The sequence below is a fragment of the Ascaphus truei genome, chromosome 13, assembly GCF_040206685.1.
Source record: "Ascaphus truei isolate aAscTru1 chromosome 13, aAscTru1.hap1, whole genome shotgun sequence".
Lineage (NCBI taxonomy): Eukaryota > Metazoa > Chordata > Amphibia > Anura > Ascaphidae > Ascaphus > Ascaphus truei.
The window spans coordinates 39647660-39671359 of NC_134495.1; the positions used below are offsets into that span (position 1 = coordinate 39647660).

Genomic DNA, 23700 nt, shown 5'->3' on the forward strand with positions numbered 1-23700 from the left:
AGAGCTCTCGTTCGGTTTCCCGCTACGCTATGGAGTTCTGGTCTCTCGCCGTCGAGACCGGGTGGAATAATGAGGCACTCATTGCGGTCTTCTGGCAGGGTCTCTCCGAACATCTTAAAGATTAACTGTTTGCCCTCGAACGTCCAGGGGAACTGGAGGATCTCATAGCGCTTTGCATCCGTATGGACCAGCGGCATTAGGAATGGAGAGTTGAAAGAGCCCAGCGCTGAGGAGGTACCCGTTCTTTTCCTTCTTACTCAGCAGCTGCTATTCCTGATGATTTCCCAGGACCAGAGGAACCAATGCAACTAGGAGGCAGTAGACTTTCCTCCAGTGAGAGACTCCATACGAAAACTATAGAACTCTGCATTTACTGCAGCCTGCCCGGACATCACGCTCTCCGATGCCCCAAGAAGTTGGGAAATGCCAATTCCCAGAGAGATCTGGGAGTCACACTAGGAACTATTTGTCATTCTCCCTAGCGCCAACCTACTAGGCTCCTTCTTACCGTGGAGTTGACTGGTGCATGCTTCGTGTTCAGTCAAGACACAGGCTTTCCTGGATTCGGGATCAGGTGGCAATTTCATCGATCAGACCTTTGCCGAGAAGCACCGAATTCTTCTTATTAAGAAACGGATCCCTGTTGGGTTGGAGGCAAATGACGGTAGGCCGCTACAACCGGCGTTCATCTCACTGGAGATGGTCCAATTACATTTAACTACAGATAAAGATCATACGGAGGAGATACGCCTGGATGTCATCCACTCACCATCCGTCGATGTAATTCCTGGGTTAACCCAGGCTTCAATAGCATAACCTCCTGGTGGATTGGACGGCATCTTGTCTTACATGCTGGAGTCCCCGTGCAAGGATACCTGCTTGGTGCCCCAGATATTGTCCAGCATCGTTCTACCCCTCTTGGATACCCCGCTCGTCCTACCCAATGCCTACACCAAGTATGGGGATGTCTTCGACAAGGCCCAGTCTGAGGAGCTTCCGCCACATCTTTCCTTGTCCTATAGAATTGCTGCCTGGCTCAGTACCACCCAAAGGTTGTTCATACCCATTATCTCTTCCAGAGACTAAGGCCATGAAGGCATATATCCAGGAGACTCTGCAGAAAAGTTTTATCAGGAAGTCTTCGTCCCCTGCCGGGTCCAGCTTCTTCTTCGTAAAGAAAAAGGATGGACCACTCCGACTGTGCATTGACTATCGTGCATTGAATAACATTACAATCAAGAATCGCTATCCGCTGTCACTCATCTCTAAGCCCTTTGACCACTTACAGGGAGCATCTATATTCACGAAGCTTGACTTACGAAGAGCGTATAAACTGGTACATACAACACTCGAGATGGAGTATTTGGTCATGCCATTTAGTCTGTGTAATGCCCCCACCGTCTTCCAGAACTTTGTCAATTAAATCTTTTATTACCTGTTGGACAAATTTGTCATCATCTACATGAATGACATTCCAATTTCTCAGTCGGCACACGATCACACCAATCATGCAACATTTAAGAGAGAACCGCTTGTACGCGAAGCTAGAGAAATGCCTATTTCATCAGTCTAGTACCTCCTTCCTGGGGTACATAGTCTCTGATATAGGCCTGGCTATGGATCCGGCAAAGGTAAAGGCAGTTCTGGAATGGCCACGTCCCATCGGTTTTAAGGCTATCCAGCGATTCTTAGGAATTTGCCAACTATTATCGATGCTTCATTCAGAACTTTTTCTCGGTTCTGGCTCCCATCACTGCTCTCACCAACAAAGGAGCAGATACATCACTATGGCCTGCTGAAGCAATAAAAGCCTTTGAGACATTAAAAAAAACATTTGCATTGGCTCCCATCCTGGTATACCCAAATCCCGCTCTACCCTTCACCCTGGAGGTGGATGCGTCTGAAGTAAGGGCAGGGCAAAGACTCTTAGGAGCAGGCCAGCGGGTCTCCTTCATCCCTATTTCGGATCATCCATGGACACATATATCAATGGACTTCAGTGTGGAGCTACCCCAATCCAGGGGCATGGCTACGATACTAGTGGTGGTGGATCACGTCTCAAAACAAAGTCATTTCATTCCGCTGAAGGCTCTTCCCAACGTGTCCACCCTATCAGAAGTCATAATTCAAGAAATCTTCCGTCTTCACAGGACACCTTAAGTTATTGTATCCAACCGGGGTTCGCAGTTTGTCTCCAAATTCTGGAGGGCCTTTTGTCTTAAATAAATCATGACACGGTGTAATATGTCATGTGTTGTTGTTCATCTGAAGTTGTATTTACCTAATTTTTAGACCTGCTAAGGAACAGATGATTCTTATTATGTCCTGGTATGTAAAACCATAGAATTCAAAGAGGGTGTACTTTCTTTTTCACACAACTGTACGTCACACTTTGTATTTTTCTTTTGAACATTCAATAACTGTCAACGTTAATTCTTGAGCAGGGGCTTCTCTTGTCCTTTAATGGAACTTAATGTCCTTTGTGTCTGTTAACTGCATCCCAGTGTGGTGCACAACCCCCAAAATAATCCATCCCTTCAAACTCTTTGGGCCAAGGCCCACTCACCCACTGCCTGGCTCCTCAGTCAGCTCTTTCCCCTGCTCTGTGCAGGTTTTAGCATTCAACAAACCATGGGGGGGCTTCTCCACTGCACAGAAATGATCCTGTCACCCAGGCAATGGGCAGCTGACCTGACTCACAAGCAGAGCCATACCTGCAATGGAACATAAGGGACACCGAGAAAAACAGAGAATAAACAAAACTACAGTTCCAACGTGGATTTATTTGGACCGCCATGGGATGCAGACTCCTCGGTCAGAGAGTCCGCTGCAGACTCAGACTGAATCTTCCAAAATTTGGTGACCAATAATGAGACTTAACGGAGCCCTCTCAAGTGTGTAACCGGTCCTGGTCTTTTCCTCCTCGGTCCGTCGACCCCTCGGCAGGTCGCTCTTCCTCTGTGTTGACACCCTGGGTCCTCGCTGCTGACCCGATCTGTTCCTGGGGTCCAGTTCTAGTGCTGATAGGAAAGATGTTGATTCCTGAGGGTAGCAGAGCGAAGCCTGCCTCCCTCCATAGTTAGCTATTAGGTGGAACGGGAAGGCCCACCGATAGCGAATTCCCCTTTCCTGGAGTTGTAGTCCTCTTCTCCTTTCTATAGTCAGTCTGGACAGGTCCTGGAAGATCTGAATGGGGGCATTTTCGAATTCGATTGAACCTCTATTTCTGCGCCCTTTGATTATCTTTTCTTTAGTTGCGTATTGATGAAGCCTCAGCATCACATCGCTACTTTTTTGGGGGTCATCAAATTTCAGAGCCAACGATCTGTGAGCTCTGTCCATCAGCAGTTCACTATTTTGTAGTTGGGTGTCAATTGACAAAAAGTGTGTTTTGACACCGCCTCTGGGATGTGGCAAATTGGTAGGTTCTGCCTTCGTTCCCTGTTCTTCAAGTCATCCATACCTTTTCTCAGGGCTCTTACCTCTACGTTAAGTCATAGGACCTCATTGTTAGTATTTACCTGATTTTGTAATGTTTCATCCATCTTGTTTTCTAGCTCTCTCTCAGCTGTGTCTCTCTCTCTCCCGGTCTGATCCCGACGCCGCGCGCTCCACTCATGCCATCTTTTTTTTTTCCAGCTGTCGCTGACTGTTTGCGGCTAAATTGGGACAGATCCGGAGTCGCAGCTTTTTTTTTATCCTTCTTGAGGGGTATCTCCTGACGTTCCTGTAGAGGGAGAAAGGGGGTGGCCCGGTATTAAAGGGGTTGCACCCCATATGGCCATCCCCTGACCTCACCAGGGAGACAAGGGGTTACCTGGACTGCGGTCCAGGGATGTGGTTTGCACCTTGTTATACCATGAAAATGTATGTTCCCCTATTCCCATGTTTTACTATAATGTCAGTGTCTGCACCACACACACACTGGGATCCATCCAGGAGGGCAAGGGTTAATAGTTACATAGTGATTATAGCCCTTTGTGTAATTTCCCTGCCTTTTCAGGCACCATTTTGCAGAGTCCCATAGGTCGCCATTGGAGCTCCATGCTTTTCAATGGCGGATGTAGCTGTTCTGGACCTGTTTCCCTCGAAGACCAGCAGGTGGCGCCCGAGAGGAGGAGCGGCGGTTTCCCATTGTATGTCAATGGGCTCATTGACTTCAATGGAGATTCCTCGACGGCGCTTTCCTGGAACGAGTTGGCAGCCGTCCAAACCGCAAAACCACAAAGCGGATACTTTTTCTGAAAGAGAGCTTTGATCACTGATTAGTCAAGTTCAACGTTAAGTGGCGTGGGAATCTCCGGTTCTAGGGCACCCAGAAATAAAATTATTTTTGCCCCTAGTTCCTAGGTCCCCCCTCACTCGACCACCACCAGGTCCCCGTATCCAGGACCCCCAGAAAGGGTCATGCTGAGAAGAGCGGGTCACGCCATAGGTTCCAATGGTGGCGGCAGAAGCAGCCCAAGAAAACGACTAAGTCAGAAAAGCTACAAACCATAAGCCCATATCTTCGGTTCTGGAGGGTCCAGAGGGCCAGGGTTTGGGGTACCTGTAGTCACTGCTCCGGCATGACTGCAAAACCATCCTTGACCCTCTCTGACTAACCTGACGGAGTATGGACCACCTTAAAGGTTCGGGAGTTTTTCCCATAGACTTCAATGGCGGCCGGTTCCCATTGACCGGCTATGACGGAGAAACCCCATAGGCTTCAACGGCGGCGATGCCTCGTTGAAAGGCTATGGTGGCAGATTCCCATAGCCGCCAATGGCGGCAGTTTCCCATTGAAAGTCTATGGCGGTGGAGCCCGTTGTTTTCAATGGGGGTTTAGTGAAAAACCGTGATTTAATTTACAGCAGAGATTTTTGTATAAAAATAGGAAACGGTTTAAGTTGTATTTGTGTATCTCCGGTTCCGAAGGTCCCAGCAGGCTGAAACTTGTACCATATGGTGTCCCTGTTCCGGCATTGAGAACTGGGCAGTTTGGACCCGCTGGACCCAACAGAACCGGATATTTTAATATGTTTGTGTTTCACATATAATGTTGTATCCCAAGGCAGGGATAAAATCCCGAGGAGATTCCTTTGCACAAAAGGAAGCAGATGGTCAGAGGGGCGACCCAATGTCTAGAGACCAAGTACTGTTCAAAGGATTTTGCCACCCTCACTGTTTACCTGAGGGCGGAGACACCTCAAACCAGAGTGGTCTGTGAGTGTTATATTTTACACCTTCCAACAAAGGGTATCCTGCCAGATATTCCATTTGGTAGACTGGCCGGCATCCCTGATGTAAATGTGGGGCTACAGAAATGAGACCCCCAGGGTCCTAGTGCGCATGAGCTAACTAGCAGGGGGCATGGGTTAAAATGTGTTCCCACGTTAAAGATTGGATACAGGTAATTGTTATCCAATAGCCCGTACTCCATGTTAAGGATAGGGTTACAAAGATATATAAACTGTGGTAACCCCTATATCCAGGTTGTTCAAAATACCATCTTGATTGTTACCTGATTGCTGGAGAATTGCTATCTGATACTTCTCATCCCCCCACCCCAAGTAAGTGTTACTACCTTGCCTGTTAATTGTACTATGTTGCTGTGTTCACCTATTTAAGGAATAAATATACTTTATTATATCTAAGCCTCGTTCAGTTCAACCCAGTTACTTGGTGTATTATTATAGCCTGTTTCAAAGCTACCGTCACAGTTCCCCTGCCTGCTGCTGGGCTTTAAAGTATGTTCTGAGGTGCCTATTGGAGGCTATATCCAAATATGCGGAGCGGGATGCACGGAGCTCAGCTAGCACACGTGCACACGCTCTGACATTACGCGCGCTCCCCTTGTCTGTATCTTTTCTTGCGCGTGTGTGTGCGTATGTATCTGTTCTCTTGGGTGTGCGAGTGAGTGTGTGTTATGTGTGTATCTGTTCTTGTGTGTGTGTGTGTGTGTATCTGACCTGTGGTCTATGTCTAAGCAAGTCAGCGGTGGAGGAAGCGCGCGGCGCACTGCAGAGGAGGAAGCGCGCGGCGCACTGCAGAGGAGGAAGTGCGCGGTGCACTGCAGAGGAGGGCGGTAGAGGACAGCGAGGTCGCCCTTACGGTGAGAAGTGTGTGTTCTTACCCAGCTTTCTCAACTTGCCTCTTCATTAATGGGAGGGGAGGTTATTATGTGAATGATGGGAGGGGGTTTGTGCATTGGTGGGAAGGGGGTTATGTGTATTGGGAGGAGGGGAGAGATGGGGGAGTGGGACATAGAAAGGGGGTCTCGCATGGCCGCCGATGTTCGTTTTCATTTGATTATATTATCGATTCATTTGCTGTTATGAAGGCGAGACAAAAATTTAGGGGTGACAAAAAGGTATGGGCCTAAGGATCGCAAAATTGTAACTTGTAATTAGATTGTAAGCTTCCCGGAGCAGGGACTCCTCTTCCGAAATGTTACTTTTATGTCTGAAGCACTTATTCCCATGATCTGTTATTTGTATTATTTGTTATTTATATGATTGTCACGTGGCAAACAAACAATTATAAGCCCTCTAAAAAGCGCTAATCTACACAATGTGAATGAATAGTGATTACAAGTTAAGGTGAATAGCCCTAAAGTGATCAACAAATATATGTGAAAAACAAATAAATAAATGAAAATGGTGAAAAAAAGCAGCCTATGGGACAAAAAATCAACAGGTTATTCCAAACCTGTACAAGCCAAAATACATACAAATAAATTGTCCCAGGCGCTGTGAATAAAGTCCAATGAACCCCAATACCGTGAACCAATTGGGCAGTCTTTGGTAAGGCTTCCTATGCCAGATAGATGATCTTGATAGTTTGGTGGACAGGCAGGGGTGTTGTCTGATCTGGTGTTATGATGCTTCTGTAATCATAGAGAAAAAAGACAGCAGGACACGCACATGGCGTGGTATGGCTTTTTCAATCACCCCCCTTGCCTAGAACCCTGAAATCCTACTTACAGGATGAGGGCTCTCATGTACAGTTGAGAGAATCTGTGCCTCACGTCTCCATCCCTCACAGCGTCTCACGGATCCACGTGGTCTGGTCTGCAGGGATCCCCTTATTCGGCATTGATGGTACCAGCACTCCCACAGATGTTCACATGTGGGGGAAGGGGGGGGGTTGGAGACGGGGAAAGATTGTAGAAATAGACTAGTGTGATAACGTTCAGGGTATTTATTAACACACACAAACACAATAAAATCACACTTACAATCTAAAAGAATGGTGAGCTCCGCTCAAAATGCCGTCCGCAGCTTGTGCAGTTTCCAGTGTTGCTCAGGGAACGGTCACCACGCGCTGTACTCGATTCCGGATCTCGAGTGACGTCAGCGGTGGATCAGACCGGGACTCTCCTCACACTAGGAACTACGGGTGCCCGGGCAGCTCAATTCACTAGGCTCCTCCTCCCTACGCGTTTCGTGACGTGTTGTCACTTCCTCAGGGGATAATGGAGCCTAGTGGATAGGCTATTTATGCTAATTCCAGGTAGAGAGCCCTCCTATAAGTGGGACGGACTGGGCGTGATTACCATGTGTTACATTCAACTGCGATCGTGAAAATGGCAGATTGGGATCAATGTTAACACATACATCATCAATTTTGGACCCTTGTCATAGCATATAATTTAAAAAAACAGCCTACATTTCTAGTGAATTGATTAGTAACTAAAACATCTTATTGATCAAATCCTAAGAAATCACATTGATAGTTTAAAAACATCTACATTGTACGAGATTATTCAAAACATTGTGTACCACTTAAATGATATTCTTATGCAGTACATATACATAACACAGTTGTTATGATTTAAAAAATATTTAACAACACTTATAAAAACAAATAAACAGAGTTCAGTGCACTAGTAAAATGAATTGGTACACAGATTTTAAAATGAGCAGTAAGAATCTGATGATCACTCAGGTATAGTAAAATGATCAAAACCCTAATTGATTCACTGATCTTTTAAAAAAGCTGCCAGGTCGAAATCGATATTAAGGCCGAGGGGGGACAGTGTCTTCAGTACATAGATCCAATAACTTTCTTTTTTAGATACTAAATTAAGTCTGTCTCCCCCCCGCCAACTACTTTTTGGGTTATCGATCCCTACACATACCAGACCCTCTGGGTTCTGGCCATGATGCGTTTTAAAATGATTTGAGACACTGTGAGTCTCGAGGCCCCTCTTAATATTGTAGACGTGTTCTGCGAACCGTCTTTTGAGGGGTCTCCCTGTGCGGCCTACATATTGCAGGCCGCAAGGACATTCTAATAAGTACACACAGAAATTGGTCCTACAGTTGATAAAAGTTTTAATATCAAAACTAGTCCCTGTTACTCTGGATTGAAAGTTTTTTGTCTTTTTACTGTACTTGCAACCAATACAGTTGTTACAAGTGTAATACCCCTTGAGATCATTTAACCATGACACATGGCGATCTCTGAGGCCATCAATAGGACAGCTGGGAGAGAGGGAAGATTTCAAATTCCTAGCCCTTTTATAAACTATTTTTGGTTTATTGGGGAGGATAGATTTCAGGATAGGGTCTTTACGGAGAATGCCCCAATGTTTGTTAAAAGTCTTGGATATAACTGGGGCCAGCCCACTATACTGAGTGATAAAAAATGGAAACTGATCTGGGATTTTGGGTTTAGAAATTCCTCCCATATCCCATAAACTTCCTTGATCTATCCCTATATGTAACTGACAATACAGTCCACACTAAAACCTTCCACAAGGAAGTAGATGCGAACACTTATTTGTTGGCATCAAGCCATCATCATTCCCAATGGCTGCGCAATATTCCGAAAGGACAGGCATTAAGAATTAGAAGAAATTGCTCAGAAGATCATGTCTATTATCAGCAGATCAAGGATCTAAAAACTAAGTTCATGGAACGAGGATATAAACATCAGGAACTAGATAGAGCTATATTAGAAGTTAACAAAATAGATAGAGCCTCTCTAATATGTAGCAAAGATATGGGAGGAATTTCTAAACCCAAAATCCCAGATCAGTTTCCATTTTTTATCACTCAGTATAGTGGGCTGGCCCCAGTTATATCCAAGACTTTTAACAAACATTGGGGCATTCTCCGTAAAGACCCTATCCTGAAATCTATCCTCCCCAATAAACCAAAAATAGTTTATAAAAGGGCTAGGAATTTGAAATCTTCCCTCTCTCCCAGCTGTCCTATTGATGGCCTCAGAGATCGCCATGTGTCATGGTTAAATGATCTCAAGGGGTATTACACTTGTAACAACTGTATTGGTTGCAAGTACAGTAAAAAGACAAAAAACTTTCAATCCAGAGTAACAGGGACTAGTTTTGATATTAAAACTTTTATCAACTGTAGGACCAATTTCTGTGTGTACTTATTAGAATGTCCTTGCGGCCTGCAATATGTAGGCCGCACAGGGAGACCCCTCAAAAGACGGTTCGCAGAACACGTCTACAATATTAAGAGGGGCCTCGAGACTCACAGTGTCTCAAATCATTTTAAAACGCATCATGGCCAGAACCCAGAGGGTCTGGTATGTGTAGGGATCGATAACCCAAAAAGTAGTTGGCGGGGGGGAGACAGACTTAATTTAGTATCTAAAAAAGAAAGTTATTGGATCTATGTACTGAAGACACTGTCCCCCCTCGGCCTTAATATCGATTTCGACCTGGCAGCTTTTTTAAAAGATCAGTGAATCAATTAGGGTTTTGATCATTTTACTATACCTGAGTGATCATCAGATTCTTACTGCTCATTTTAAAATCTGTGTACCAATTCATTTTACTAGTGCACTGAACTCTGTTTATTTGTTTTTATAAGTGTTGTTAAATATTTTTTAAATCATAACAACTGTGTTATGTATATGTACTGCATAAGAATATCATTTAAGTGGTACACAATGTTTTGAATAATCTCGTACAATGTAGATGTTTTTAAACTATCAATGTGATTTCTTAGGATTTGATCAATAAGATGTTTTAGTTACTAATCAATTCACTAGAAATGTAGGCTGTTTTTTTAAATTATATGCTATGACAAGGGTCCAAAATTGATGATGTATGTGTTAACATTGATCCCAATCTGCCATTTTCACGATCGCAGTTGAATGTAACACATGGTAATCACGCCCAGTCCGTCCCACTTATAGGAGGGCTCTCTACCTGGAATTAGCATAAATAGCCTATCCACTAGGCTCCATTATCCCCTGAGGAAGTGACAACACGTCACGAAACGCGTAGGGAGGAGGAGCCTAGTGAATTGAGCTGCCCGGGCACCCGTAGTTCCTAGTGTGAGGAGAGTCCCGGTCTGATCCACCGCTGACGTCACTCGAGATCCGGAATCGAGTACAGCGCGTGGTGACCGTTCCCTGAGCAACACTGGAAACTGCACAAGCTGCGGACGGCATTTTGAGCGGAGCTCACCATTCTTTTAGATTGTAAGTGTGATTTTATTGTGTTTGTGTGTGTTAATAAATACCCTGAACGTTATCACACTAGTCTATTTCTACAATCTTTCCCCGTCTCCAACCCCCCCCCTTCCCCCACATGTGAACATCTGTGGGAGTGCTGGTACCATCAACGCCGAATAAGGGGATCCCTGCAGACCAGACCACGTGGATCCGTGAGACGCTGTGAGGGATGGAGACGTGAGGCACAGATTCTCTCAACTGTACATGAGAGCCCTCATCCTGTAAGTAGGATTTCAGGGTTCTAGGCAAGGGGGGTGATTGAAAAAGCCATACCACGCCATGTGCGTGTCCTGCTGTCTTTTTTCTCTATGATTACAGAAGCATCATAACACCAGATCAGACAACACCCCTGCCTGTCCACCAAACTATCAAGATCATCTATCTGGCATAGGAAGCCTTACCAAAGACTGCCCAATTGGTTCACGGTATTGGGGTTCATTGGACTTTATTCACAGCGCCTGGGACAATTTATTTATATGATTGTCACGTGTATTACCCCTGTGAAGCGCTATGTACATTAATGGCGCTATATAAATAAATACATACATACATAAATATGTGTATATCCTTGTGTGTGTGTGTGTGTGTGCCTATATTTGTTCTCTTTTATGTGCATCTGTTCTCATGTGTCTTTCTGTCATGTGCATATCTGTTTTTCTGTGGTGTGTGTACCTTTTCTCGTGAATGTGTATTAGTTCTCCTGTGGTATCTGTTTCTGCCCTGTATCTGAGTATCTAACCTGTGGTATATGTATGTGTGTCTTATGTGTATCTGTTCTTCGCTGTGTGTGTGTGTTTATCTATTCCTGTGGTGCATATTTTTTCCTCTGTGTTGTGTCTCTGCCCTGTGTGTATCTATTCTCCTGTCCTGTGTATATCTATTCTCCTGTCCTGTGTATATCTATTCTCCTGTGGGGTTTCTGTCTGTCCTGTGTGAGTGCACCTGTCCTGTGTTTATCTGTTGTCATGTGGTGTGTGTGTGTGTCTGTCTGTCATATGTATGTGTGTGTATGTGTTCTCCTGCGGTGAGTGTATCTGTCTGTCTTGTGTGTATCTGTTCTCATGTGCTCACTGAGCATTATGAATAGGGGAACTTGTTAGAAAAAAGGTTGGGATCCTCTGCTCTAAAATATCCCGTCCTGAGTGACAGAGATGAGCCTCTGTTTGCCCGGCTCTGTAACCTGTTTCTTGTTCCTGACATAAACCTCACAACAAAAACACAAAGTGTACAGTAACTTGAGCTCCTGTTTGCTGGATCCAAACATGACAGACATCTCTATTAGAATAACAGAAAACCTCCTCTTACCCAGTGAGCTAAGGTTTTGGGGATTCCCCATCAAGTCCTTATAACGCTCCGTGTGTCCTTCTAAATACTCCCACTCCTCCATGGAGAAATACACAGCAACATCATCACACTTTATAGGTACCTGAAACACAGAGAATCCCCCACTCAGTATCCAGACATAATAACTGGTTCTGTAAGAATATTTTCCTTATGGAAAGTCAGGTGACCAAGGCAGAGAGGAAAATACAGATATATAGAACAAAGTTTGCTCAAGAAAATGAATGAAGACAGAAAGGAGGTAATATCTAACGCTGCCCAGCAGCCCTCACCTCTCCAGTCAGCAGGTGAATGATGATGTTGGTGTGTTCCAGGATCTTCTCAGACATCAGCTTCTTGTTATTGTTTCTCTCATGTATCAGGGAGTTAGTTGGATTCTCCATGATGGGTCTCTGGGTCCTGCAGAATATTTCTGGCACACAGGGACTGTTGCTGTCTGTGACATGCTCACCGTGCTTCTTCACAACAATATAATCCTACATAATGAGAGACAGTAATAAATATCACTGTGCAGAGCAAGAGACAACAGATGATATATCATGTTCCTGCAGATGTCGCTTTGCAGTAAGAGGGACACGTCTCTTCTTAAAAGCTCTATACTCAATCTATTCAGTGCCCTCCCCACCAATTCTGTCTATTATATCACTGAGATGTCTGCACCAAACTCAGACTCCCCTGTGCCTACAGTATATGAACACCAAGATAATGGATTGTACAAATATCACATTAAAAAGTATACTGTATGTAATCATTACAGAAATTGTGACACTATGGATATTACAGAATAATGTAGCACAGACACAAAACATATATTTTATAATATAAATAATATATATATATATATATATGAAAAAAAGGAGAGAGCGCACGCCCCATAGCGTAAAATTGTATATTTAATGAGGGGAAGGGGGAGAGGGGGGGTAAAAATGCACTTACAAAAGTACAGTTAAAAGCCCTTTGAGAAAGTTACCCGTGAGTGACGAAACGCGTCAGGGAGCGTCATCACGTTGGACGCATTGACATTACGTCATCACAAAGCGCTGGAGCGGACCGATCCACGCGCTGGTGCTACAGAGGCTTGAGTACACGGAGCCAATTTCTTGGACTCTTAAACAGCATTATACATCTACTGGCCCTGGATACCTGCTGGGACGTTGATCCATTCTGCTTTGAGATCGGGATTGCCCCAAGAATATACAGCAGTAACCGGATGGTGGTGATTATTATCACACAATGCTTATTTTAACTGTACTTTTGTAAGTGCATTTTTACCCCCCCTCTCCCCCTTCCCCTCATTAAATATACAATTTTACGCTATGGGGCGTGCGCTCTCTCCTCTTTTTTTCTTTTAGATTTCCTGTGGACGTGGTTTGTCCATATTGAGAGCAGCCGGAGACCCTCTGCACCAGCACCCATTTCTTATTGGACTATTATCTGAGGACTGTTTTTTTACCTTCTCTTTTGCCTTTTTTTTATGTTGTTATTTTTAAGCATTTTTTATATATATTGTTTGATAGTGTGTAGTTATTCTCAGTATTGTGCACAGGTTTAGGATTATTTTGTGCTATTATATTAATTATGGGATTCACATTTATTATCTATTTCTGATAAGATATATTAATATGGATTAAATTCCAGCACAGATTCTTTAGATTTATTTTTTATTATTTGGAATTAGAGGCGCTGCTTTCCTTTTCTGTTTGTCCTCATATATATATATATATATATATATATATATATATATATATATATATATATACACACACACAGTGGTCGACAAATCACCAAAAAATCTACTCGCCGATCAAAAAAATCTACTCGCCACCTAGTACCACACGTGTGCTGCTTGGGCCAATAGGAGCTCGCCACGATGTTAAATCCACTCGCCCGGGGCGTGCAAATGTATAGGTTTGTCGAACACTGTATATGTATACTGTATATATATATATATATATATATATATTGTGACAGAAACCAGGGGATGGTAATAAATTCCGTATATAGGGCTCCCAGGATACTAGACAGTTTCTATCCTGTTTGGCCTGGGAGTGCAGCCTTATAATACATACACTCCATCCCACAGTTTGGCAAGCGCTGGAACTGAGGGATGAGAGATCCAGACCAGAGTTTGTCTGCTGCCTGATTTCTGTCACCTGTCATGCTAATTAGGAATCAGGTATGAAAGACTGATTCCCTGTTTGCTCTGGTCTCTCCACAAGAGCCAGGAGGCTGGAAGGCTGCTGAACTACAGAGGGGAGAAGCCTCTTCCCCAAACAGGTTCAATCTTTCTGTTCATTTGTGTAAGATTGCAAAAGTACCTTGTTTTGTTGTTGGGAGTGGAAAAGCCACTTCCAACCCTGAGTCAGGGATATCTAAGTTAAGTTATCGCTCAGGTGAGCAGCTTTTGTTTTGATCTGTTTTCTGTTGTATGCACTGTGGCAGTCTCAGTGCCTGGGACTGAATAAACCAGGCATAGCCTGTTTAAAGGAACAGTACGTGACGCCTCATCATTTAAACCTACCCTAAAAGACCGTGTTCTAAACAGTCCCGGACAAACGACGGAGCCCCGGAGTAAGCCGTTTGTCACATATGGTGGAGAATGCGGGCAGAGCACTAGGGGGTCTGCGGGTTGAAGAACTTTGAAAGAAAAAAAAAAAAAAAAAAGTTTTTTCATCCTCTGCAAACAAGATGGAAGACGTGGTGGGTGCGCTGGTACGCAATGTCGCTGCCCAGAAAGACGCGAATGAAACCCAGCAACAGCTGTTAATAGCCCAGCAAGAAACTAATGCAAACCAGCAGCAGACGAATGCAGCCCAGCAACAGCTGCTAATAGCCCAGCAAGAGATTAATGCCAACCAGCAACAGGCGAATGCCAACCAGCAACAGGCGAATGCAAACCAGCAACAGACGAATGAAGCCCTGCAAAACGCGAATGCAAACCAGCAAGAGACAAACCGCTTGCTGAGAGAGGAGCAACAGCGGTTCGCTCAGGGCTTACAGCAGGAACTCGAGATCCTGAGGGGGACTATCAGTAACCTTCCACTGGCAGCGGCAGCCCCAGTTCCGAAAATGACCAGGGCAATAGCCAACATGGGGAGCCGGGAAAAGGCTCTAAGTGGGACACAGACTATGTACCTAAATGTGTAAATTGTCATGAGAGGGGCCACACAGCAAAAATCTGCCCACTAAATGATGAGCCCATGCAATGCAACAGCGTGGAACCTTATTCGCTGTTGTCCCAATGTATGGGCCCTAGCCCAGAGGACCCCTTGAATAACCATCTGTGGGCATTTGTAAAGGTTAATGGTAAGAGGGTTCGGGCACTTCTTGACTCTGGGAGCATGGTCACACTAGTGTCCGAATACCTCTTGCCCATTAAGAAGAAACAGGGAAACAGTTCACAAAGAGTGGCAATTTGTTGTATACATGGGGATAATCATGAATATTCCACTGTTGATGTTTTTTTTGAAACAGAGTTTGGTTCTTTAGATTTCAAGGTGGGTATTGTACCCAAACTGGCACATGATGTGTTAATAGGGACCGACTTTCCCCATTTTCTAAAAATGTGGTCCCCCGCTCAGAATAGTGCCCAGAGTTCAATAGCGGACCATAACGAAGTATTAGAAGAAACAAATCCTTTCCCTTTTTCAGAAATGGAGGTTGACGAGGGCCCAAATAAGAAGGGGGAAAAGGAGGAGTGCTGTAAAATTCCCTTCCCCATCACTACTTTGGTAGGGAATACCCCAAATCAAGATGTTGAGCAGACACTTACCACCCCAGAACCGGATAAGACCCTCGCTGACCTAGAGGTCAGTCCTGGGAGTTTTAAGAAGGCCCAGTGGGAGGACCCCACATTAGCGGTAGCAAGGGGAAATATACGGGACCAGAATAGTACTCCTGGCCAACCAGATAGGTCACTTGCTTACCCCTACTTCGAGGTAGAGAACGACCTAGTATATCGGGTTGATAAAAGGAAATCAGTTACAACTAAACAATTGTTGGTACCACAGACATTCCGTAACGTAGTATTACACCTCGCACATAGTCATCCATTGGGGGGACACCTAGGGGTGGAAAAGACAAAAGAAAAGGTTCTCCGAAGCTTCTATTGGCCTGGGGTTCTGGCAGAAATTACGAATTATTGTTCCTCATGCCCAGAATGTCAGATCACCGCCCCGTTCAAGGCGTACCGCAGCCCATTGGTACCCCTTCCCATAATAGAGGTACCATTTGACCGGATTGCTATGGATCTAGTAGGACCCCTAATAAAGTCTGCTAGGGGACATCAGCATATATTGGTAATATTAGATTATGCCACCCGATATCCGGAGGCAGTTCCCCTACGTAGCACCTCAGCTAAAAACATAGCAAAAGAGTTAGTAGTTCTGTTTTCCCGGGTCGGGATTCCTAAAGAGATTCTATCTGACCAGGGAACACCATTTATGTCCCAAGTAACGAAAGAGCTATGTAAACTCCTAAAAATCAAGCATCTCAGAACCTCAGTCTATCATCCACAAACAGATGGTTTAGTGGAAAGGTTCAATAAAACCTTAAAGAGCATGTTACGGCGGGCGGTTGATAAAGATGGGAAAAACTGGGATTGTTTGTTACCGTACCTGTTATTTGCCATTAGGGAAGTTCCCCAATCATCCACAGGCTTCTCCCCGTTTAAACTATTGTATGGCCGACACCCAAGGGGCTTACTGGATATAGCCAAAGAGACTTGGGAACACGAGGTTACCCCTTACAGAAGTGTAATAGAGCATGTTGCCCAGATGCAGGACCGCATTGCTGCAGTCCTACCCATAGTGAGGGAACACATGGAGAAAGCTCAAGAAGCACAGAGGAATACATATAATAAGGGTGCTAGGGTCAGAATTTTTTCTCCAGGTGATAGGGTACTAGTTCTGGTTCCCACCGTGGAGAGTAAATTCCTTGCTAAATGGCATGGGCCATATGAGGTCTTGGAAAGAGTGGGAGAAGTAAATTATAAGGTAAGACAGCCAGGTAGGAGGAAACCTGAGCAAATTTACCATATAAACCTACTCAAGCCCTGGAAAGATAGAGAAGTCTTGTTAACCCTAGTACCCCCAGGTCCGTCAGAGAATCAAGAAACTGACCCAGAGGTTAGCATAGCTGAAACCCTGTCTGTTCATCAGAAACGAGAGGTTCAGAATTTAGTGAGAAGAAACAAAGAAATCTTCTCTATACGGCCAGGTAGAACTAGCGTAATTGAACATGACCTAGTCTCTGAACCGGGGGTCCGAGTTAACCTTAAACCGTACCGAATCCCAGAGGCCAAAAGAAAGGCTATAAGTTTAGAGGTTAAAAAAATGCTAAAACTAGGTGTAATTGAGGAATCCCAAAGTGGGTGGAACAGCCCTATAGTCTTAGTCCCAAAGCCAGATGGTACAACAAGGTTTTGTAATGACTACCGGAAACTAAACGCGGTGTCAAAATTTGATACTTATCCTATGCCCAGGGTAGATGAACTTGTAGAGAGACTGGGCAAAGCCCGATATCTCACAACCCTAGACCTAACAAAAGGGTACTGGCAGGTTCCCCTCACAGAAAGGGCAAAAGAAAAGACAGCCTTCTCAACCCCAGACGGCCTCTTTCAGTATAAGGTGTTGCCTTTTGGCTTACATGGAGCTCCCGCCACATTCCAAAGAATGATGGATAAAATTTTAAAACCACATGCTCGGTATGCTGCCGCCTACCTGGATGATGTGGTAATCCATAGTGAAGATTGGCAATCCCACCTTCCAAAGGTCCAAGCTGTGCTTGACGCAGTCCGGTCTGCTGGACTAACTGCTAACCCCGCTAAATGCACTATTGGTCTGGAGGAGGCCAAGTATCTGGGATATTCTATTGGCAGAGGTTTACTCAAACCCCAAACACTCAAAGTGGAGGCGATACAAAATTGGCCAAGGCCAGTTACAAAAAAACAAGTAAGGACCTTTTTGGGGTTAATTGGGTACTATAGAAGGTTTATTCCCAATTTTGCAACTAAGGCAACCCCACTAACTGACCTCACAAAAGCAAGAGGACCGCTAATGGTAAAGTGGTCCCCGGAAACCGAACAGGCCTTTAGAAGCCTGAAAGAAGCTCTCTGTGCCCAACCAGTGTTGGTCACACCTGACTTCTCCAAAGAGTTCGTAGTCCAAACCGACGCATCTGAGGTAGGGCTGGGGGCGGTACTCTCCCAGGAGTCTCAAGGTGAGGAGCACCCCATCCTTTATTTAAGTAGGAAACTAAATCCCCAGGAGAAAAATTACTCCATAGTAGAGAAAGAGTGTCTCGCAATAAAGTGGGCTGTAGAGACGCTCAAATACTATCTGTTGGGGAGAAAATTCCGGTTGGTCACAGATCATGCACCCCTTACCTGGATGTGTCAAAACAGGGAAAAGAATGCTAGAGTGACCAGGTGGTTCCTAAGCCTACAACCCTTTAAATTTTCTGTGGAACACAGGTCAGGGCACAAACATGGCAATGCTGACGGGTTGTCAAGGATGCACTCCCTAATATCCATGGTCGCTCATCCCTCGAGGTCTGAGCTGGGGGGGGAGGATATGTGACAGAAACCAGGGGATGGTAATAAATTCCGTATATAGGGCTCCCAGGATACTAGACAGTTTCTATCCTGTTTGGCCTGGGAGTGCAGCCTTATAATACATACACTCCATCCCACAGTTTGGCAAGCGCTGGAACTGAGGGATGAGAGATCCAGACCAGAGTTTGTCTGCTGCCTGATTTCTGTCACCTGTCATGCTAATTAGGAATCAGGTATGAAAGACTGATTCCCTGTTTGCTCTGGTCTCTCCACAAGAGCCAGGAGGCTGGAAGGCTGCTGAACTACAGAGGGGAGAAGCCTCTTCCCCAAACAGGTTCAATCTTTCTGTTCATTTGTGTAAGATTGCAAAAGTACCTTGTTTTGTTGTTGGGAGTGGAAAAGCCACTTCCAACCCTGAGTCAGGGATATCTAAGTTAAGTTATCGCTCAGGTGAGCAGCTTTTGTTTTGATCTGTTTTCTGTTGTATGCACTGTGGCAGTCTCAGTGCCTGGGACTGAATAAACCAGGCATAGCCTGTTTAAAGGAACAGTACGTGACGCCTCATCATTTAAACCTACCCTAAAAGACCGTGTTCTAAACAGTCCCGGACAAACGACGGAGCCCCGGAGTAAGCCGTTTGTCACAATATATATATATATATATATATAATATGTATATATATATACAGTTGTGTGAAAAAGAAAGTGCATCCTCTTTGAAATCTATGGTTTTACATATCGAGACATATTAAAAATCATCTGTTCCTTAGCAGGAAATAAAATTAAGTAAATACAACCTCAGGTGAACAACAACACATGACATATTATAATAAAGCCAAAATGGAGAAGTCATGTGTGAAAACTAAGTATAACTTATGATTCAATGGCTTGTAGAACCACCTTTAGCAGCAATAACTTGAAGTAATCGTTTTCTGTATGACTTTATCAGTCTCCCACATCGTTGTGGAGGAATTTTGGCCCACTCTTCTTTACAAGGTTGCTTCAGTTCATTGAGGTTTGTGGGCATTTGTTTATGAACAGCTCTATTAAGGTGCAGCCACAGCATTTCAATCGGGTTGAGGTCTGGACTTTGACTGAGCCATTGCAACACCGTGATTCTTTTCTTTTTCAGCCATTCTGTTGTAGATTTGCTGGTGTGTTTGGGATCATTGTCCTGTTGCATGACCCAATTTCGGCCATGCTTTAGCTGTCGGACAGATGGCCTCACATTTGACTCTAGAATACTTTCAGTATACAGAGGAGTTCATGGTCGACTCAATGACTGCAAGGTTCTCAGGTTCTGTGGCTGCAAAACAAGCCCAAATCATCACCCCTCCACCACCGTGCTTGACAGTTTGTATGAGGTGTTTGTGCTGATATGCTGTGTTTGGTTTTCGCCAAACGTGGCGCTGTGCATTATGGCCAAACATCTCCACTTTGGTCTCATCTGTCCAAAGGACATTGTTCCAAAAGTCTTGTGGTTTATTCAGATGCAACTTTGCAAACCTAAGCCGTGCTGCCATGTTCTTTTTAGAGAGAAGAGGCTTTCTCCTGGCAACACTTCCAAACAAACCATACTTGTTCAGTCTTTTTCTAATTGTACTGTCATGAACTTTAACATTTAACATGCTAACTGAGGCCTGTAGAGTCTGAGATGTAACTCTTGGGTATTTTGCAATTACAAATCTATAAAGGGAATGAGACCGCTCATTCTACAATATACAATGAATGAATAGTATTGGCAGGTGCTTAAGGGACAAATTAACATATAATTTCAGATAAGATCCAAGAGGGATCAAAAAAGAATCCCCAAAAAAGCACTCAATGCCAAAATGTGTTTAACTGGCTAACAATGATCCAACAGGGCAAAATTACCTGTATATTTGAATGCACAGGGATTAGGTAACCCTTATAGTCCCACCAAGTCCAAAGAAAAAATAATACATTTTTATTAGTAAATACTTGTTAAAAACACAAACATATCATTCATACTTGTTAAAAATACCCCATCCAGAGGTGGCTAGTGTGGTCAATATTGATTATGAATTCATCTATATTAGTATAAATCCTGATGACTCACATCCATCCATATCGGTATAGCAATTGAGAACCGAAGCAGTACTGTGATCCTATGGAGGATCTCCAATATCTAGAGCACAATTGTCAGACTAGTGAACCTGTAGATCGAGGGAAGACAGGCTTGTATATGCGGCGGGGTCTCGATATACACACTACCCATGATCCGCCGCGATCACGGAGTATAATTCTGCTTATATAGAGCCAATCCATGTATGTTAGGGTATACAGTGTAATTTTGTTGCCGGGTTGAGATATAGACCTAGGGTACGAACTGCTGTTATCACTGACTTTGCCCTGTACTACGAGCGATTTGGTATGGTGTATCTGGCAATAACACAGGCATGATTTAAATGCAGTTTGGTTACTGATTGTGCGATACAGACCATTATTATCTATATATTGACAGGAACCTAATATTATCGCTACACAGGTCGACATATTTGAGTGACAATTGTACAAGATGATAGTGCATTAAGCCTATATGTATATATATAGTCTGACAATTGTGCTCTAGATATTGGAGACCCTCCATAGGATCACAGTACTGCTTCGGTTCTCAATTGCTATACCGATATGGATGGATGTGAGTCATCAGGATTTATACTAATATAGATGAATTCATAATCAATATTGACCACACTAGCCAACTCTGGATGGGGTATTTTTAACAAGTATGAATGATATGTTTGTGATTTTAACAAGTATTTACTAATAAAAATTTATTATTTTTTCTTTGGACTTGGTGGGACTATAAGGGTTACCTAATCCCTGTCCAATCAAATATACAGGTAATTTTGCCCTGTTGGATCATTGTTATCCAGTTAAACACATTTTGGCATTGAGTGCTTTTTTGGGGATTCTTTTTTGATCCCTCTTGGATCTTATCTGAAATTATATGTATTTTGCAATTACTCTGAGCATTGCACGGTCTGACCTTGGGGTGAATTTGCTGGGACATCCACTCCTGAGAAGATTGGCAATTGTCTTGAATGTTTTACACTTTTGAATAATCTTTCTCACTGTAGAATGATGGACTTTAAATTGTTTGGAAATTGCCTTATAACCCTTCCCAGATTGATGGGCAGCAACAATTGCTTCTCTAAGATCATTGCTGATGTCTTACCTCCTTGGCATTGTGTTAACACACACCTGAATGCTCCAGACCAGCAAACTGCTAAAACTTCGGCATTTATAGAAGTAGTCACACTTGCTGATGTTTAATTAATCAAGGGCATTTGATTAGCAGCACCTGTCTGCTACCTTACATCTTAATTCCTATGGAAGCAGTAAGGGAGTACTTAGTTTTCACACATGGCTTCTCCATTGTGGCTTTATTTTTGTTAAATAAATCATGACACAGTGTAATATGTCATGTGTTGTTCATCTGAGGTTGTATTTACCTCATTTTTAGACCTGCTAAGGAACAGACGATTGTTATTATGTCCTGATATGTAAAACCATAGAATTCAAAGAGGGTGTACTTTCTTTTTCACACCACTGTATGTAGTGGGCCCAGGATCTCCCTCTGCAGAAACAAGCATCTTCCTGGAATCAAGTACATTCAATCACTGGGTCAGTCCCCTTTGCCAAACTACATCCTTCTCTGACATATCTGACTCTGTGCTCTCCTGCTGCCCAATCATGTCCTTATGTGGTCCTGGGCTCTCCATATGACCAAACATCTTGCCTGCCCTTGGGTTCTTGCTTTCTCTAATTACATGTGTCCCTGGATATTGCTTCTCAATGTGAGCATTCGCCATTCAGGCGATTCTGTCCCCTTAACCCTCACCTATCCATCCAGGGCGAGAAGCACTCAGAGAGGGCATCCTGACAGGGGTTCTGTAGCGCGGACTTACGCGGGCGGTGCACAGTTGGTTTCCCAGGTTACGGTACCTGGTCTGCGTTCCCGTTCAGCAGCGAGAGTTGTGCGGCGCACAGATGGCACACGGACTGCGCACGGTCCTCGCAGTCCCCTGCTGGCCCCGCCCCTCGTTCTGTCTCTGGACTCCACCACCACTCTCGGATCTGCGATACGGAAGGCATGTGCGGGATTCCTGCCTCCCCTCGGATCCCGCCTCTGGTCTCCACCCTAGCACAGGCGCAGGTGCCAAGGCCTGTGCAACCGGGTCGCCCTTCAGTTGCGCGAGTGACGCGCAGTACGCGAGCGGGAGTTCGTAGCCCCACCTCCACTTACAAATGGGCAGCACAATAACACACCTGTGTATCCAGCAGCCTACCAGGAAAGGGCTACCTACTTCCTGTTCACCACCCATTGGTGGGAGGTCCTATTTACACCCTGTTTGTGTAGTCAGTCCATGCCGAGCATAACTTAGGTTTGTGACGCTGTACTTCGCTGCAATCCTGCACTCTGCCTTACTGTCTGAATCCCTGCTGCCTGATCCTGCTTTGAACCTTGGATCTCATGATACTCTCCTGCACTGACCCCTGGCTTTGGATAACGACTACTCTGCTTTCTGCTGCACTAACCCTGCCTTGGACCTTGGACCTCGTGATACTCTGCTGCACTGACCCTGGCTTTGGGAAAACGACGATCCCTCCTTCTCCAATCCTGACTCCGGCTACGTGCCCGAATGATCCACTACTCTCCACTCCTGAACCTGGCAAGTACTCTGACTACAATGTCTTCTATAATCCTGATCCTGCTAGTACGACCATCCTACACTCTAGACGTGCCCTCGCGGTTGGGGTCGGGGTTCTGTCTCAATCCCTACCTCAGCCCGCGCCTCGTTTGTGGTGAGCTAAGCGTCACAGTATACTCGGCCACACAAACTTCGACCCCGCTGAGGTAGGAGTCTGCAGCACGTTTGCTGCTGCCATTTCCAGTCTTGAAAACAAATTACAGTCTAGTGATTAACATCTGAGTACCCTTCAGGAGAACTTCAGGGCCCTGACCCTCTGCTTGCAGGAACCCCAGACGGGCCTCCTTTCCATTGACCGCTAGTCCCATGGCTACACCTCCTTACCTGTCTGAACCTGGGCTTCCCACGCCCAACCGTTATGGTGGGGATCCCCATGAGTGCACAGGGTTCCTAAACCAATGTTTTATTCAGTTTGAAATGAGTCTGTCCCGTTTCACTGCCTCTCGTTCCAAGGTGGCCTATATAATCTCTCTTCTCACAGATGACGCACTTGCCTGGGCCTCTCCTATCAGGGAGCGACCCAGTGGTGACTTCACCCAAAGCATTGGACCCTTCACGAGGGAATTCCGCAGGGTGTTTGACACGCCGGATT

At 44.7% G+C, this 23700-nt stretch overlaps 1 protein-coding gene across 4 annotated transcripts in view; it reads right to left on the minus strand.

The window, feature by feature from the left end:
- LOC142465250 (uncharacterized) overlaps window positions 1-23700 on the minus strand; it is an 84358-nt gene that overhangs the window by 10866 nt on the left and 49792 nt on the right. For all 4 annotated transcript variants that reach the window (XM_075569252.1, XM_075569250.1, XM_075569253.1 and 1 more), the window contains exons 6-7: window positions 12090-12293; window positions 11782-11902 (exon numbers count right to left, since the gene is read on the minus strand). In XM_075569252.1, coding sequence (XP_075425367.1) covers window positions 11782-11902; window positions 12090-12293 — 325 coding nt within the window. The remainder of the gene's footprint in view (window positions 1-11781; window positions 11903-12089; window positions 12294-23700) is intronic.